The sequence below is a fragment of the Crocodylus siamensis genome, chromosome 5, assembly GCF_052110815.1.
Source record: "Crocodylus siamensis isolate JL-2025a chromosome 5, ASM5211081v1, whole genome shotgun sequence".
NCBI classification, from domain to species: domain Eukaryota; kingdom Metazoa; phylum Chordata; order Crocodylia; family Crocodylidae; genus Crocodylus; species Crocodylus siamensis.
This window is the reverse complement of record NC_143399.1, coordinates 121,532,215-121,551,429: the sequence shown is the minus strand read 5'-3', so window position 1 is coordinate 121,551,429 and position 19,215 is coordinate 121,532,215. Positions and strand designations below refer to the sequence as shown.

Sequence of the window (19,215 nt, the reverse complement as noted above, 5' to 3'; positions counted from 1 at the left end):
GTACTGAAGAAGCTTCTTTGCAGCACGTTGTTCACCACAACCTAATAATCTCTCCTGTCCTTGAAGTCAGCATGACTGTGGCATGTCAGTAGAAATCTTTTCTTCAGTTCTGCTATTGAAATAGGTAAATAAATTTGCTCAGTGCTGGTCCTTCACAGGCTTATGCAAGTGCCTCTGTAATCCTGAACTGCATTAACTTGCCTGTCAAAATGAAACATATGAACAGCCAAAACAATTTAAATTGGCATCAACCTGATGTCATTCTTACATGGATGGCACCTGAGAATTTTAACAGTGGAGATGTCAAAGTCAGGTGCTCATTGGAGGCCAGGAGATTTTGTAGCTGGGAGGCAGGAGAGGACTATGTATTATGGGAAACAGGAGAGGAACAGGGCTCAGCCAAAGAAAGTCAGAATGTTTCTGTGGTATGCCTTGGCAGCTGGATGCGATTGAGATTGGACACTAGTAGGGTTTATAATTATGAGGGAAATTGAGGAAGGAAAGGAGGAGGGACAAAGGCAGGGTTATGAACTGTCTGCAATGTTATGGTCAGTCTATAAAAAAATAAAGGGGGGGAGGCTAAAACCAATTGTCTGTAAATCTGCCTGCAAAAACTAAGGACCAGTGATCTTGATTGAAGATCCATGGTCAGAATGAAGATGGATGCAATGGACGGAGCAGAGCAGCACTACGTTGCATCTGAGTGGGGGTGTAGTACCCAGCAGGAAACTTTTCACCAGGTGTTTGTGGCACAACAGGCACTTCTGTAACACTGCCCCACCCCACCCCCAACCTGTGTGCTGCTGTTGCAGCCTGTTTGCCATTGCCTACCTGCAATGGCTGCTCATCTCAAAGGCAGGCAACCTCTATGCAGCTCTGGGCAGTCTGAGGCATGGGATATGGGGTGGGACAGCTGGGACAGAGTTGTGGAGCCAGGAGGAGGGGAGGCAGTGAACAGGGGACTATGCCAGAATGAGGATGGGAGAAGTACCATGCAGGATGCAGTTGGGGGTGACAGGGTGTGGGGTGAGTTGTGGAGCCCTGGAGTAGGGGCAGCACCCTCTGACTTCTGGCCTGTATCAGTGCAGGCATCTGCTTGCTTTTCCCAGTTGAAAACTGAATGTGAGTTCACTTAATTATCAGTTCAATCTATGCAGCTTAGAAAAACCTGCTAAGATTGGATTGATTCTACCTTGGACTTTTTGACTGCCTGTACTTATCCCAAGTCAGGAGTTGTATCTGATATTTAGAAGCAGCCCTATACAGTCGAATAGATCTATCTTCAGTACACCATTTCAGTAAAGTTTACCATGGGGGAAAATGGTTTTGTGCCTTGAAACCAGGAGACTGGAGTAAAATTAAACACACATATAGAAAATGTGCCAACAACAAACTATCCTTAACTCCACTTGAAATAGCACAAGGCTCTTCAAATACTGAGATCACATACTTCATATTGAATAAATCTCCACAGCAAATGACTCGGTCACATCCAGTCCAACTAACGGACTGTAATTTGCAGAGCTATCCTCCTTTCCTTCTAAAGCCAGGGATAGGCACAGAGCTCTGATTTATCCTTGCAAAAGATAATACCTCACCATCATGACTATTTGGAGTGGGATAGGGAAGGGGAGAAGAGTTTAGCGAATGCTTCTTCTATATCCATATGGAAAAATATAGCCAATATACATTTTTGTTAATAAACAGTTCACTCTACTCCATGGTATCTCGAAAAATATTTCTTTCCACTGAAAAAAATGAAGTACTAAGATCTATACATTGTGCTGTCAGCACACAACTGCTCTTCCCAAAGTTTAACATTTTCAGTTTAATTCTACCACTACTTTAATCAGGATTATTAAAAGAGGACATGAAAGGATTAGTTAGAGGAGTCAAAGATGGTATTTTCTGTTAACATAAATGCATAAATCTGAAACAAAGCGATCTATTGGATTTTTGTTGTTTTTGTTTTAACAGGGAAGGGATGAGAGACAAGCAGGACAAATTTCCACTACAATTCAAGCCTCCTTGTAAAATGAAAATTGGAAAACTAACTTGAGGCTTGGTGGGCTGATACTGTGATTTTTTTTTCTGCCCACAGATATATCACAACAAATCTCATCATATAAAGGGATGCACAATGCATAACAAGTCATCTGGAAACCTGCATTGTTTTAGCTACAAGACTTCTTGTCTTCTCCCTCCTCCCCTACCACTGGGCTCCTGAATAGCTGTTTTGGACCTGACATTCCTACTGGCAGGTTGTGTCGACACAGTTGCCTAATCATCTCTGCAGTACATATCTCAATGTCTATATGGTTACTAGGCTGGAGTAAACTAATTAGGGCTATTAGGCTGGAGTAAACTAATTAACTCCACCGTGGGTTATTATTACCTGTAAATACAAGTACTATTCTGAAGCTGAATTTTTCTACTCTGCAGCAATGCACACATAGATGCTGACACAGCTGGCTGGGGCCCAAGGGTGCTTCCATGCAGGGGGGCTGCCTGCTGGCTAGCTCCACACTGGAGCACACTCATGCCCCAGCTAGCCCTTCCACCACATGCTGAGCTGGGTCAAGGCAGCCCTGGGGTGGCAGGCTGACCCCCAGGGCCCTGTGACAGCCCAGGCTGCTCAGATCTAGTTCAACGTGCTATGGTCTCGGGTGCACATGTAAACACGGCCCCCAGGAGCAATAAACTCCAGCACAATATGCACTAGAGTTTATTGCTTTGCCTTAATATGCACGTGTAGATGCACCCACAATGCAGTATTGTCAGCCACATTCATACTGACAGGGTCCTTGCTAGCAGTGTGTCAACATGGCTTCCTTGCCATCTATACTGTAGACAGGTCCAGTCAGTGTTGGCTGGGGAAACAGTCTTTGGAATTGTGTTTCTAAGGATTCTGCGCTTCAAAATGAAGCAAGCCAAGAGAAAACTAGACTTTCTTACTATTCATATTTTTTGTCATATGCCGACAAAGTTAACCTTCAGTCAACTTGGTGAAGATCACTGCATATTACAGAAAAAAATATTTCCTATAAGATCCTGCAGTAAATCATATACCATTTCTTTTATTCTTGCAGTGGCCAGAACTAGAATAGATTTATCTTAGGTAATTCAATCAGGTCGTATACTGTACCTAGAAAAGAAACTCCATCATAGCAAAAAGATGGCAGATGGATTCCAGGGTGGGGAGAGCACAACAAAGTGTCCCCCATGTTCTTTTCTAAGAACTGAATACTTTATTAGAAAGGAATGACAGTTGTATCAAAATGTTGCTCAGAGTTTAAAAAAATGGTATAATATGGCAGGGTTCAAGCCTTCAGCAACAGATGGCTGGTCTCCTTGGCTACTGTCTCATATTAGTAGAACACTTTTTCTCTTCTCCCCATCATCTGGGATCACAGGCATTACTGAATTGGGAATATATGCACCTAATGGGACCTATGCAGAAAGACCTACCATATTATCTGCCTAACATCTCCCCCACTGTGTGCCACCCCCGCCACACACTGCTTGCTCCCCTGCCACTGCAGCAGCGAAGGGTGGGGGAGCAAATTGAAGATGATCCTTCATAAATTTTCTGTGTATAGAATCTCATGGGGTTGAGGAAGGTCATCATAAATTCAAGGTTGTCTTGGATTTGGGTAAATATGGCAGTTTTCCAGAAACTGCAAGGCCATCACTTATGGTTGATTAGACAATTCTTGATGCAGCACAGAGTAGTCATGCTTAGCAGATCTCAAGCAAAGAAATACCTGAGACATGGGGGAATGTGTTGGTACTGCCGATATCACTTCTGGCTTGAAAGGATCGAAATCCAGATCTAGCAAAGATTCCTCTTTCTTGGCTTCAGGAACTTCATTCTGTTACAGGAGAAACACACACTTAGAACTTACAGACACCATGTTATGCAAACAAAACATGACTGTTTCTTATCTACTTGCAAGTGTGGGGAGAAAAAGATCTTTACATATTGCAGAGCTATAACAGAAGAGGTAGAAAATCTGAAAATTGTCCAAAGGTTTAGCATTAACAATTCTCTGTGCATACAGCAGCAAACATTTTTTTTAAAATGCTGAGACACCATCTTCTGACTATTAGGTTTAACTGAGATATCTCGAATTAGGCACTCAGACAATGAGACAGCCTAAAGAAAAGCCACAAAGTGAGATTTATTGGGCATCCAGCTTCCTTGGGCTGACAAACTCAACTTTAACATTTTTCATGAACTGTTGAGTATTAACTGAAAAGAGCTAGTGATATGTATGAATCAAATTTCACTTCTGATAGTAAATACATATTCACATCTAATTTCACATTGTTTTCCAAACTCAAATAAATACCTGTCATTTCTTATGATAGCTCTACCTTACTAATGAACTAGCAAATAGTGCCTGACCCAAAAAATGCAAAATCAATATATACATCTCCACTGATTCACTTGGATTTATATCAGCCCCTCTGCGAACAAATATATATATATATATATATATATGAAAATAATTAGCATGTTGCACAACAAGATGCTATTTCTCACAGTTTTAACTGACATGTAATTACTAAGGATGATATTCTAAAAGAGAATCTTTGTATTACCAAAGAGGCCAAAGTATGTGCTTATTAAATCTTGGTTCAGAAGTGGAGAGAAAGACAACTGCTTCTATGAACTGTGGAATGTGTAGATTACTGTAGTATTAATTTTTAGTATTAATATTAATTACTATATTTTTAAAAGAAATTTAGATTAGATTTACAAGGGTAAATGTTTATTACTGTCACATATCCCAATCAGATGATGCCTTAACAGAATAAGGCCAGGTTGTAAAAAAGTTTAAGTATACTATTGGGAAGTGTTACATGCCACAGTATTCTTGCAAGAACAATTTTCTGGTCTGCTCATTTAGACATGGAAGGTATGTATGCAAATTAGATACCTTGGAAATCTGAAAACCGGGCCCAAGGTGGCCACATCAATTCAGATACTGGATTTGAAAATGATCTATAAGTAGAATTTGTCAGTTTCTGTTCATTGTAATAAATCATACTGGGAAAAACCCTGCCTTTCTGCTGGTGATTTTCACCTTGAAATTTATATGAAGTTAATCCAGTTTGGTTTAAAGAAAAGTCTATGCTATGTGGACATACTGGCTGTATAGTAATTAGAAATATTACAGTAAAAAAACAAAACAAAAACAAAAAAACCCACACTAGAATTCTGTCTACTGTTAAGATTTTTTCCAATGTCATTTGTCAGCAATATTAAGATTCAATTACATTATGCCCTCGAGGTTCTAGCGTGCATATTGTCATACGTCTTGATGGAATAACTCAGAGTATTAACCAGTATGTAATGAGAAAGCAACTGAAAATGGAGAAGTTAATTATTTTTTAATGAAGATCTGGAATGAAGCTCTTATTTATGAGGACTGAAACCAATGTGTAGATGTCTCAATTAGCCCCTGCAAAATGACAAGTAAAGTACCTATTGTGATAGGGTACTGATTACTGACTGTTAAAGTGATTATTGCATCATCAATTAAATTTAGGCTGAAATGAACAGCATACTAATTTTAACTGTAAGAACAATGGCTTAGAAAAAGATATAGTTTAATTTCGATAATTATATGAAAATTTAGGAAACTTATAAATAGTAACATGAAACTCATAGAAATATCTATTAAGTAATTAATTAAAAGAGCAATTAATTTCTATGAGTTTCACGTTACTATTAAAAAGTTTCCTAAATTTGCAATAGGTGTATAATATACATAATGTTAGATATATAGATATAGATATCTCTATATATAGTATATCATATATGAGTATCTATCTCTCTGTAATACGCACGCACAGACTACTAGAATCAGCTGAAGCAAGAATTGGTGTGAGTTCTTCCAAAAAGGCTTAGGACTGTGGAAAAGGTGAGATTATGCCTGTCTAAACACATGTATGCTAGAGATACACATACGTTCACTCCAGGGCTTGGCAATGTGAACTATTATTACCCCAGAGTACAAAAATTATGTCAGGCCATTAGAAGCGCGAGTCCCTCCAAACTAGGAACAAGAGGGCATGAATGGAATGGTGGTTTTTTTTGCTCCTTCACAAGTCAATGGAACTGGCCAGTATCCTCTTCAAGTATGATCTGAACGCCCTAGTCTCCATCCTCTCAGGAATTTTCTGAAGTGTTCAACAAATGGCCTAATGTCACTCTGAAATAAACAGAGGGGAGTGTTATGTTCAGAAAGCAACAGAAGCTGTTGGGCTGCTTACCTCATATGTTCCTCATCTCTGCCTAATCTGTTTGGGCCCTGGATGCTACAGTCACAGTCATGTTATAAAGGACCTACAACAAACAGCTATTGGTCATTGTATATATTTTAACTGGTAGTTCAATACCTGAAAAGAGGGCAACACTGTATGTATTGGCAAAAATTATCACCTTCCTAGGATCTCCAAAGATGTCCTGCCTTCACTATATCTCTCTTTTACCGATGGGAGCTATGTGCATTCTTGCCAATAAATGGACTTAAGTGTGTCCTGAACAACTTTTAGAAGAATGTGTGCATACAGTACCATGTCACCATTCACCAACGCTGACTCTGCTAACAGTAAAAGTGCCAAGGAAAACAGTAAAGCCCTGCACCATTAGAGGGCTCTACAGGCTTGAAGACTTTCTGTCTTCTACTGTCAGACAGAGCCACTCAGACTTGTACTGCACAAGCAATGGGAAAAATATAGTACCATATTAATAATATTAAATAAAAATTATGTACAAGAACCATATATGTATATTTTCTATTCCTTTTACTTATAATATTATCTATAATTACTTCCCTTGCAGAAATGTACAAAAGTCATTAACACACATTAATAAAAACACAACGTAGTCTCTCTCCCTCTCTTCATGTGTTATATACATTTGTATAACCAAATCTATAGCTATATCTCTCTATGTCCATATATCATATAGCCTGAATTTTTAGTTATAATAAGGATCCTTTATATCAATCTGGCAAAATAAAAGGGTCACAAGTATCATGGGAATGCAATTTATGGAATGTCATATAAGGATCGTAAAATGTCTTTGGCTTCTACACACTTGAGGACTCATGCTCCCAGAAGCAGCAAGCTGACAGCTCAGTCAGCAAAAACTTCCTTCTTAGTAATATTGGCCCAGAGAAGCGGGTGTAGCTGTGCAGATGGGAGATGTGTCCATTCAGTACATCTCTCTGGCAACATCTGCCAGCACAGTTTGAAAGCGCAGCAATGTACAGCAACATCCTCTCTTCCCCAGACAAAAAACCCCCCAAACCAGTACTATGTTATTTGAATGTTACTTCATTTTAATTCCATTTATGCCCTCTTACCTTCTCATTTGAAATTTGATTAAATGCATCCATTATTTCATGCTCTGTATACAGCAAACCAAACATAGAGCATGGACAGACAATCATGTACCCCAGTGTAACTTACACAGGTTTTGTGTACCCACCTGAATTATCCCAGAACCTACAGCAGACAGGCAAATAGCTGTCCTACTGTAGTACACATAGCAGGAAGCTACTACAGTGCCTCACCACCCAGTGGTAAGAAGCACAAGAACACCTCCTTGCCTCTAGCAAACAACTAGTCTAGGATGAAGATGAATAGAAGACCCCTAAACTAGTATATCTTACACCAGTGGTCACCAACCAGCGGATCTTGATCCACCAGTAGATCTCAGAGCCTCTTGGAGTCGATCCAAGGCTGGGGTGAGGGGCTGAGTGCCTGCGTGCATGCATGTGCGCACCCCAGCCCAGCAGGTCAGTCTGTGGGGGTGAGAAGAGGCGGGCTAGATCGAGGCCCCACAGTGAGGGACAGTGCCGCAGAGGCAGGAGCAGAGGTAAATTGAGTGGGGACCTAGTTGGGTGGGACTTACCTGCTGGGGAGATGAGCCCACAGATGATTTTTTCTCCCTCTGCCTCAATTTGTCCCCCCACCTTCCCACCCCACACTTACCTGGGCGGGCGGGGGGGGGGGGACGGGGGGGGGGAGGTGCACGGTAGATCTTGGGTTGCTTTTAAATGAAAAAGGTGATCTCCTACTTAACAAGGTTGGAGACCACGTCCTAACACAGATGGGATCTTACCTGTGACTCTTCCAGAGGTAATTCAATAGTATATTCAAACAAAATTAACATAATTTATGGGTTTGTATGATCTGTCTTTATCACACTATTATAAACATGCTGTGTGTCTATGCATACAGTCTTAGATTTCAGACCGGAAGAACTACTATCGTCACTATGGCTAACTATCACTAATTCACTATTTGGATCTACTTCAATAGGATTTGTTGTGCATGGATACCTTCAAGTAAATACTTTGTTTTCAAACCACATACTCATTGATAAAACCCACATAAAATTGTTGAAACCGCTGTATTTCTTTTCTTTCCTTATTTTTTTTGTTTTTGTTTGCATCAGAATCTGAAAAACTTTTACTTTTTTCATGTGTTTAATGAAATACATGAATCAGTAAAAAGATCTTCAGAAGTGGGCATAAGGATGTTTGGAATGATCTAAAAAAATCTGGGATGAACTTTGAGGTTGTATTGAAACCTGAAATCAGGTCTCAATCATTGCTCCAAACATCTCATAAAGCTTCTACTGGGAGTCAGCTCAGCCAATCAGTTTTCAGTAAGCCATTGCTTATCCTTCTGATAATGAATATTATGTGCAACTCACTCGATGGTAATTTAAAAAATCAATTCTTTAAGTCCTTTGCACTTTGAATCTCAACTGAAATTAACAGTATTTCCTCATTTGGAGAACTGGAGGGTTGATGAGATCAGACCCATATTTTGTAGCAAACCTTGATCTCTGAGGCTGACCTGTGAAGGAGTTGTCACATTGATTTCTGGAACAAAGTTGTCATCAAAGAAGTTGATGATATTCTCTTGCTGCAGCTCCTTTGTGGGTGTGAGTTTAGGCAGTGGTGGGACAGGAGGTCCTTTCCTCAGCTAGGCAAAGAGCAAATAGTAAAGTGAATAAAGAAGTAAAGTTCATTATGCTGAGCCTGCCTTTAGGTTTTAAGCTAGTGTGACTAAAGTAAATACTTCATCTTTTGGCTTAGTTGCCAGTTTCTGCTGCTTCAATGCAATTTTAGAGTAACACCACTGACCATGGTTGAATTATTCAAGAAGTGCCCTGATAATGTAATCATGACAGGAGCATGAACTTTAGATTGTTCAGCATCATGGGTTTCAGAGGAAGAAAATGGTTTTAAAATACATGTATCAGGTCTATTCAGACTCACATTTGCAGTACTTGTAAAAAAATATTCTTAGAAAAAGATTGTAATTGTTACTATAAGATCTAGGAATACTCTTCCCCCTTCTACCCCGTAACACCATTTGTACTGCAGTACTGTACAGAAACCAAGCTGTCTCATTCACTGGTTTTAAAACTTGTTTCAGGTTATCATTTTTTTTCCTGTTTTATGCTCATCTACTATGTAAGCATAATAATATTAGTAGTAATTAGTAGTAGTTTAAGCATAGTAATATTAGCATAGTAGCTACTAGTATGGAAAACTATGGCCCAGATTCCCAAAATTCTTTAGACTATAAATTCCTATTTAAATGCTTAATTCCCACTGATTTCATGAGGATAAAATTAGCACAATAAAGCCACAGTTTGGAATAATGCCTAACATCAGTATTTTTTCATCTACAAGAGATACTAAAACCAAGCATAAAATCCTCATGTGCTATAAACAAATGCACTTCTATTCATGTCAACAGGACTACACTGAGGTACGTCAGCTGAGCATTTAGCTCTAAAGTGTTGGAAATAGCATGGACGGCAGAGCCAAACAGTGCACCTCTGTGCAACATATATAAATACACAATGGCAATGAACTTTGAACTGCTCCCAATATGGAAAGTACAAATTACTCTATGCTTTGCCCCATGCACTCTAATATTACAGGGGGGGTTTTTTGCTTTAGCATTTCAGACCACTAACACTGTATTTTTATGATATTTTAAAAATACATCATAAGGGTATTCATTATTTCCTATTTGTTGAAATTAATTTCCTGCTTAACACATAAACTCTATTTTAGATATATCTGTAAAGTATACACAATTTTTGTGTTAATGAAGTTGTCATTAGTGAGACTCATTTGTATCTCACACTGGTAAGAACACAAGTAACCCCACTAAAGGTCAAACTTCTTGCTCTGTTGTAAAATTGATATAACAGAAGAAAACAGGTCTAATATGTGTTTTATCAATAATTGCCAGAAATATATTTGAGGTTCCATATTTATTTCCTTTTCCAAGCAAAAAGGAAAACAGTAATATTTTAGATATAAGTATTTTGGAAATAACTGCAGAATCGCAATTCTTCACTAACTTTTTAATGGCATAATGGTACATGTGCAAGAAATAAAAAATGGGATATAATCAACTATTCATTTTGTACTGATGTCTTTAAATAATTTTTCAAATGATAATTCATGTGCTGAATAGAGCTGAACACACCACAGTTTAAAGCGCTTCTGGATAGTTTCTACACTTTGTCTATGATTCACAAAATACCAATTTATGTTCCAACTCCTCCATCCCTATTATGGTCACTTTCCATCACCACCTACAACATGGAAATGAACAGTCAGGGAAAGTAATGGATTTGTAGGCTTTCCACACTGTCATCATCTTAATTTAGAACTCCTTTCTCTTGCAGCCCCCTGCTTGTTAAATCCCACCCAATTGTAGCTGCTGTGGAACTCATAGAAAACAACTCAACAGCATCTAAATAACTAATACCTAAGCCCAGTTATCTTTATTCCTACCTGTGAAGGTGATTTAGGTCGGGCAGGCGCTGGTGATGAAACAGGTGCCAGCATATGATTAGGACTAGCTGTAGGACTAGGAAGAGGGGAGACTTCCTCAGGCGGTGATGGCGTTTTTGCAATGCGGAGTGGACCTGAGTCACTAGAAGAGCACGAAGTAAGACACACTATACATCACTGTATATAATCATGAAGCTTGATGACTGTGCACCTGGAGATGCATTTCAGAACCCACTGAGATATGTACAGTTTTGCTTGTCACCTACAACAATAATCTTTTTGACACAATAGTCAAAGTTCATCTTTGATGGAATTCCATTGACTTCAATGGAATTATGGGGATGAATCTGATCCCTTATGTAATAAGCACAATTAAAATTGTGATTTAATTCAAGCTATCAGTGATATAGTGTCAACGGAAAGTCTAATTTTCTAGTCATTCTTCTTTCTAGAACTTCTACTGTACCTGTTTACCTTCAGTTATATCTTGGAAAAAGTGTAGAATATCTGATTTTGAAAGATTCTGTATTTTAAATAATTCCTTGTGTACAAATTTGACAGTAAAATGTCACTACGAATTAGTGTTTGTTAATCAATTTGCTTTATTCAATTTATAATCTAAAAAGCTCCTAGGATATTCAGTTCCCTAAAAGGCACAGTAATAAAAAATGAAAGTAATAAAAACAGCAGCAACAAGACATATAATCAGGAAGCAAAGGTTATGAGAGAGTATAGGGCTAGATCCTCAACTGGCATAAATTAGCATAACTCAATTGTCTTCCCTAGAGATATGCTATTTTAGACCAAGTGAAAACCTGCCACAAGGTCTGAGATATTTCTGGTGTCTAAATATTTCTGAAGTTTACATTCAAGAAAACAGAATTTAAATTCTATAATGAAAGAGCCTGGAAGCTATGCCAGCCTATGAGCACTGCATTTAATAGGAGGGGGACCATTCCTATACATCTTTAGACAGAACTAAAGCATTACATGATTGAAGAGACCAGCTCACAATCATGGCCTTAATACTAAAGCAAAGCAAATTTATTCTTTGGCAAGGACATATTTTAGCTCACACTCACCACCTCTCTCTGTGAAAATATTTAAAAAAAGGAATAAGCAGTTATTAAGACATTCCTTCCCATCTATTTTAGTTACCTTCAGTATTCACTAACATGCAAAATTTTAAAACATTTTTATTATTATTATTTTCTCATTATTTTCTCCCCTTAACTCTCACCCTCTAAGGACAAAGGTCAAATTTCACTGTGGTTCTATCTTTACCTTTTGTGCGGTAATAACATTAATAACATTAGCTGTTACCCCATTGTATTATCCTGCAAAGACTGCTTCCTGAGTTCCAGAGTAAGATTTTTTAAACAAAACAAATAAATAGATCCCTCAAAGGTTTTAGACTGAATTTCATACAAGATTCAATGCATGTTGGAACATAAAATAATTCAGCATGTGTTCTACAGTAAGCTTTCCATAGGTCTTTGGCAAAACAGGTGGGCTCAAAGATGTCAGTGGTTTACCCTGATGCTAAATCTTAATGTAATCATGAAAAGCTTTCTAACATGGGTAATAAGAATAATCAGACAGCAACATAATGTTTTGGGGAAAAAAGCTTTTGTGATACCCAAGAATCTCAAAAACCAAAAGATTAAAAAAAATAAAATAGCAAAGAATTATCGCAGATTGTATTAACCAACAGATATTATTTTGCAGGTATAGAAATTCTTTTCTCCCTCATTTCTGACAAAAGCAATTGGAAGGTTGGGACATAATATGTAGTCTTAAGACTTGTAATAAAATCATTAAAGGTGGCAATGCTTTATTAAGCTCAGTGTATAAGAATGTAAGGGCCAGATAGTTAGCACGTGCAAATTGGTGCCATGTATTTTTAGTGAAGTTGTTTTCAATAACACCAGCTGAGACTGGGCTTGAATGTTGAGGGAATGCAGGCGATGGGGGAGGAAGAAGAGGAGGTGGAAGAGGAGGAAGAGAGAGTGAGGAAAAAACTAAGCACCTTTTGGCACTGTTTACTCATATTAGGTAGACCTTATTCACCTAATTTGCCCCTTTGAGTCCTTAAATATCTGCAGCTGATTTCACAGTGCTGACTAGTCCATGTGCTGTAGCTGACTGATAGAAAAGTGACAGCTCACTGTACTTTAATAAACGATTTCTCACCTGGGTGCTCCTTGGATAGTGAAGGCCTTGTCTGCATGCTGATCTCCCAACTTGGTCATCACCTCATACAATTTGTGGCATAGCTAGGGAGACAAACACAAGTTTGATAAACTTGCTTTTAGATAAAAGATTGTACTATTAACATAGAAGCCAACTCAACTAAGAAGGGATGACAGAAAAGGCAAAAAAGTGTGGAGAGAAAAAAAGGAGAGATGTTAATTTCTTACATGATACTGGGAGAATATTAAACAATGTTATCCTCTTTTACTGATGACCAAAGTATTTCTTAAATTACACACCTCTGGGCCAAGATTTTGCCTTACTTTTTGATGTTAAGGATTATCTTATTCCAAATGTGGTCCCAAATGTACTATAAACCTCTCAAATGCCTATGCCATGAGTCAAGGTCAAATTGATCATCACATTTGGGGTCAGAAAGGAACTCTTCCCTGAAAAAGACTGGCATGGTCTGCGTGGTGCTTTTAGTTTGCTCATTTATCCTCTTCCTGGGATTATCTGAGCATATCTTAATTAGTTCGCTGCCATTGAAGTACCAAGGCTTTGGCAGTGCCCTTGTCCCTCCTACATGTTAGCTGTTGCAGGTTATAGAGTTTTATTATAGGTTATTTTATGACTGCATTCTGCAAGGAAGATAAGAACAGATCTTCTTGTGGACACTGTCACATTACAGACAAATGTAACTTTTGGCACCTTTAAAAGAGGGATGAGGTGGAATCACCAGTTGGGAACATACATCAGGTATTAGTATGCAACTGTTTTGTCTTAATGCTCCTGTTGGTATACTGATCCAATTTTAAGCCTGTTTCATTCAGGGTTACAACTACAGCAATTTAACTAACCTGTATTGCTACCGTTTAGCAATACAGTTTACAAATATAACAGTTACATCACAGCAGTTTATATTTGTATCATTCGATGCAGTGCTTACTTTTATTTATACCCTCAGAAAACTGGCTGCCTACAAACGTAGGGGACTGTGTAAATTCTATTTGGAATATGGTAGGATATTATTTTAATTTAACTGATTGGATGTGTAAATCAGCCTTTAGGTCCTGTACTCATAAAGGTCTTTCTGAAGTAACTGTATTTTGCCTGAGAATCATAGTGTACTGATAAATTACTGGCAGTTTACTTCTAGATCTTGAAAGGAGCAGTATACACATTGCTTCTTGAGCTTAGGGGGATGATGCAATGTTTCACTAATGAAAACTGATGTCTATCAACCTTACTGTACAAATAATAATTTCAACACACAGTAATTTCAAAATACAAAATAATAATTTCAAAATATAATATGCGGGGGGGGGAGATGTGGAGACTCCAAAAATTAAAATAAACCCAGCTGAATGTTGCAATTGCATTTCAATTATAATCCAAAAATGCAAAAATATGTGATGGAAACTAATATTTGTACTATACAATAAAGGAGATAAAAGGTACTTTTACACATGCTTATGGAGCTGGTGCTTTAACTAAGGAGGCTCCAAGACCCACTCTTCATAAAGCAACACCCCGTCTCCTGTATCAGCATCCCCATGCTTAAAAATGGCAGTGGGGGTACTTGAACTAAAGCTCGTTCGACAAGCTTCAGCTCAACCACCCCGGCACCATTTTTAAGCGTGGGGATGCTGATACATGAGATGCAGGAGGACTCAATTAACTGGGTTTGTTCCAACGTGCTGGAATTCCAGCACATCGAAGCAGGCTCCATGCTCGTGTATAGGCCTCCAAAAGCTGTAAGAGTAACTTTTCAGACACACTGCTAATAGATTTTTTACGGCTTTATACTAGGACATTCTTTTTCTATATAATTCATACAATACATTAAATTTTACTTACCAGAGCTATTTCCTTGTGAAACTTGGCTTCAAGGCTGGATACATTTTTGAATGTGTTCACATAGAAACCAACTCGTCTAAGAAGAGATGACAGAAAAGGCAAAAAAAGTATGCAGAGTAAAAAAGGAGAGATGTTAATTTCTTTCACAAGACTGGCGCAATATTAAACAATGTTATCTTCTTTTACTGATGACCAAAGTATTTCTTAAATTACACACCTCTGGGCCAAGATTGTGCGTTACTTTTCAATGTTAAGGATTATTGTATTCCAAATGTGGTCCCATTTATTTCAGGAGAATACTTACGGAGTAAATTAATAAGACTGAGAGTGGGCAAATCTGTCCCAAAAATATTTGGGCTCAAATGCAATAAGGATCAATATAAAATGAAAAGCATTCATTTTAAGGAGGCTATTGCAGTGTTAGTATTCCAGAATTATTGTTATTTACATGTATTACAATAATAACAGTTGTGAGACAGGTATATTTTGTGCTAGACAAATTCCAAATGAATGGAATGACATTCCCAAGCAGTTTCACAATCTAATTAAGACAGACAGACTGACAGATGGGAGGAGAAAAGAGAAGTACTTAAAAGTGATTTGCCCTTAGTCTCATGCTAGGTCAGTGGCAGAGCCTGAAATAGAAACCAGTTTTCCCAGATCCCCAATTAATGGTCCTTTGACCATGCTAGCCACCTAAACTGTGCTGCCTATTTTAAATAGAAGAGAAGAGAAAAACAATTTACAGACTTGGCATATCCATCACTTTTTGACATGTCTGAAAAAAGATGTATAGTTTAAAGCAGTGTTTCTCAACCTGTGGGTTGTGATGCAAAAGTGGGTCATAACTATATATGGAAGGGTCATGAACAAACTTTAAAAAATGGATCAACAAACTTTAAAAATAGAGTCTCCTTTAAAGGAGGAAAGCATGAGAAACCATGGGTTTCCCCTTGCAGGCTGGTAGAGTTCCAGCCTGCAAGGACTGCTTGAAGCTGGGGGAGTGGGAGAACGGTGATCAGACAGCGGATGTGACACATGGACACCAGCGGACGCATGGATGTGACAGCCAGGCAGCATGGAGAGCAGCTCCTACAGCTCCCCATAGGTGCATCTATGGGGGGGGAGGTGGGAGGGAGGGCATAGATGCCATGTCAGGGGGTAGGGAGGCACAGGTGACACTGCCCACCACCCCACCTCCTCTCCAAGGTAAAGCCATGGCCTGAGGGGAGTGACGGTGGCGGCTGGACCATAGTGGCAGGGTAGAGCCGTGGCCTGGTGCATGAGGAGCGGGTGGTGGGGAAAGGTGATAAGGAGTTTAAGTCATCAGTATGTAGCATCTGTCCTTAGTGATTTTAAAATTAAAATAGTAAAATAGGATATTTCAACTTGTGTCATATTTTGACATGTAGTTGTGAATGTTATGATAGTGACAGTACTAAACTGCTATTGACGTGTTATAAATTAAAAAAAAATAAAAATGAAAACCAGATCCATAAAATTAAACAAAAATAGAAACATTTTCAAATTCTTAAGTAAAATTTAGTTCTCATTTTTCTTCAGTCCCACAAGACACATAAAAGTCCAGTTTCATTAAAGAATTCAAATTCATCAAAATAGCCTTTTTCTGATGAGAAACACTTTCAATTAAAATTTTCCAACTCATTTTAGTAGGAAAAGGATTGGGGCCATGGGATGGCAAAGATATATATATATATTTCAGAGTTGTAGTAATAACCCAAACAGAAACAATGTCTATTATGTAAAGTACAATCCCCATCATCATATTATCATTGTGCATGGAAAGCACTCCTATGAGAAAGAATACTTGTGGACTGTTGTGAAATGAACTGTAAGCACACATTAGACATTATAGCCTTATATCAAGATTAATATTATTATATATTATTATAACACAGTTTAAAATACTATATGAATGCCCTGTTATAGTTGAGGCATGTATATAAAAGGAAATTTTTACTTTGGATTTATAAAGTTATTGTTTCTATAGTAAATCAGTCATCTTAAGGCTTTATTATAGGTGGGACTAATAGCATTGCCTATGAAGTTCACATGATACTTCTCCAGCAAAGACCCTGCTTTCAGTTGCTTCTAACTTTTCCAAACATTAAGTACTTAATAAAATTCAACGTGCCATATCTATTTAACTCTAAAGTACAAAAGTAGACTGATGGATGACTGTGGCCCTGATGTTCATTTAAACTAACATCTGATGGCATAATAGGGGCTTATATTAGTATGAATTCCATATCCATCTTCTTTATTGGCCTTTTACATCCCAGACTAATATATAAGGGCCTTAAAGAAACTGAGAATGTAGGCAGAATTATCATTCCTGTTTACTATCGATGTTGCATGTTGCCCACATGAAAAAAATCTGTTAACTTCTTTTGGAAAAGTGTTAGTACTCCAATGATTTGTAGCAAGGACATGACGTTTGGTAGGCTCTGTGTCCAGGATATGCCTTTGGCTGTCATCATGATAATCTGGCCAAATGGAACCAAATTAGAAGTCTCTAAAAACAAATCCGATCTAATATGCTGAGCAGACATCTCTCATTTTAGCAGCTCCACCCTCACTGAACACTACTTCAATCTCTCACAGCTCATACGGTTGTGCAGAATATATATATGCCATCTCCACACAGCAACTAATCATGCTCCTTCCTCTCATGTCTCCTCCTAGTGACCAGACTTTACTTTTTCCATACCCACAGAGCAACTAATCATGCTCCTTCCTCTCTTACGTGTGCCTGGGTTGTGCATGCACCATGTCTGTAAGATAAATGAGTATGGTCTGTCCAGCCTGGGGCCAAAGTGCAAAACTGGACCTTCTCTACAGTTTTATTAATTTAATCCTGATTTTCCACCCCACCTGAAAAGTTCTGGTTAGCTCAACCGAATTCAGAAACACTTTGAGATGATTGAAACCATATTTTATTATTTTAGCATTTGCCTAAAAAAAAAAAATCACACAGGTTTGTTGTGAAGTGAAAACATTTGATCATTAGCAGCATGTTTTAAAACAAAGAAGATATTTAAATTGTGGCTGCAAAATATACATATATAAGTATATTAAAATATAAAATACACATTTGCAGATACATGCAAATATTTGCAAAGTTTGGTAGAGCAAATATTTGTACTTCATGTGTACAAGCACATTTTGAAACTGTTCTGAGTTTTCCATCATTTCCAATTCTCCCCTCTCCTGCCTCCACTAAGAAATTCCACATGCAATTTCAACAAATTTTAATCAATAAAACAAAAAACAATAACAAAGCAAACCAACAACTCTGGGTTGAGGACAAGCCTGAGAAATTTCAGCCCAATTCTCTGTAAAGCTATACAGACCTAAAAATAGGACTCTGAATGAATGTGCTTTCTGAACCATGTCTGCAGGCTCAGCTATACAATGAAATTCTATCAGCCACTTAGACTAGTTAGAAGGGAACATATTGTAATGAAAAAGACATGTACTCCAAACCATTCAAACAGTTTTTTTTTTCCTTCCCCATCCCATAAAACAAATACATTGAAGATACATGAGGCTTCTTAGCTGATAGGACAGGACTAAAAGCATCAGGAAAATCCCTATTGATTTCACTTTTAAAAGGAATTCATTTAGAGAGCAATAGGAAACAAAAGGCAGCTCTGATGAACCAAAACACCTTTTTTTTCAAGTGTCACTTGAAAGAATGCAGCATCAAAGAATGTAGCACTCAGATGAGACAAGTCTCTCTCTATATTCTCTATTTCTACCATTTTTGTTCGTTACAAGTCACAACCATACACTCTTTTCTGGTTCTTTTTTAACTAACTTGCAACACAAGAAACAATGCCATCTGAATGAAAACAAGATCTCTTATACTGGAAGGCTTCCAAACATTTTTATTTGTGATTGCTCATCTTCAAAGCATATGATCTTGGATCATATAAAACATATATACCCTACATCCAATGTGGGACTCTAACTACACAAAATACTAACATAAAAAGAGTATAGGTGGAAGTAGTTATAGGTAAATATTATTATTCATTACTTACACTTTTGTTGATATTTTACTTTACAGGAGGTTTGCAGAAAAGAATTGTCATACATTTATTATAAACTTGTGAAAGTCTTTTCTTATGAACAAATTAATGCATCATAACAGGTCAACTTTACTCTAGTTCATAAAAGACAGGATAATACATTTTTTTAATCAATCTGGCAAGTAGAGAGACTAATTCTCAATTTTCAGAGATACATGGTTACTTTGTACTTCATATTAACTATTAAAATTTTGGCC

The 19,215-nt window shown here is 37.8% G+C and overlaps 1 protein-coding gene across 7 annotated transcripts in view; it reads right to left on the bottom strand.

Annotated features, from left to right (window-relative positions):
* The window catches only part of AMPH (amphiphysin), a 199,642-nt gene that overhangs the window by 46,796 nt on the left and 133,631 nt on the right, over positions 1–19,215 (bottom strand). For all 7 annotated transcript variants that reach the window (XM_090050096.1, XM_090050097.1, XM_090050099.1 and 4 more), the window contains 5 exons: positions 14,904–14,979; positions 13,044–13,126; positions 10,851–10,992; positions 8,884–9,012; positions 3,765–3,872 (listed from right to left, as the gene is read on the bottom strand). In XM_090050096.1, the coding sequence (XP_089906222.1) occupies positions 3,765–3,872; positions 8,884–9,012; positions 10,851–10,992; positions 13,044–13,126; positions 14,904–14,979 (538 nt within the window). The remainder of the gene's footprint in view (positions 1–3,764; positions 3,873–8,883; positions 9,013–10,850; positions 10,993–13,043; positions 13,127–14,903; positions 14,980–19,215) is intronic.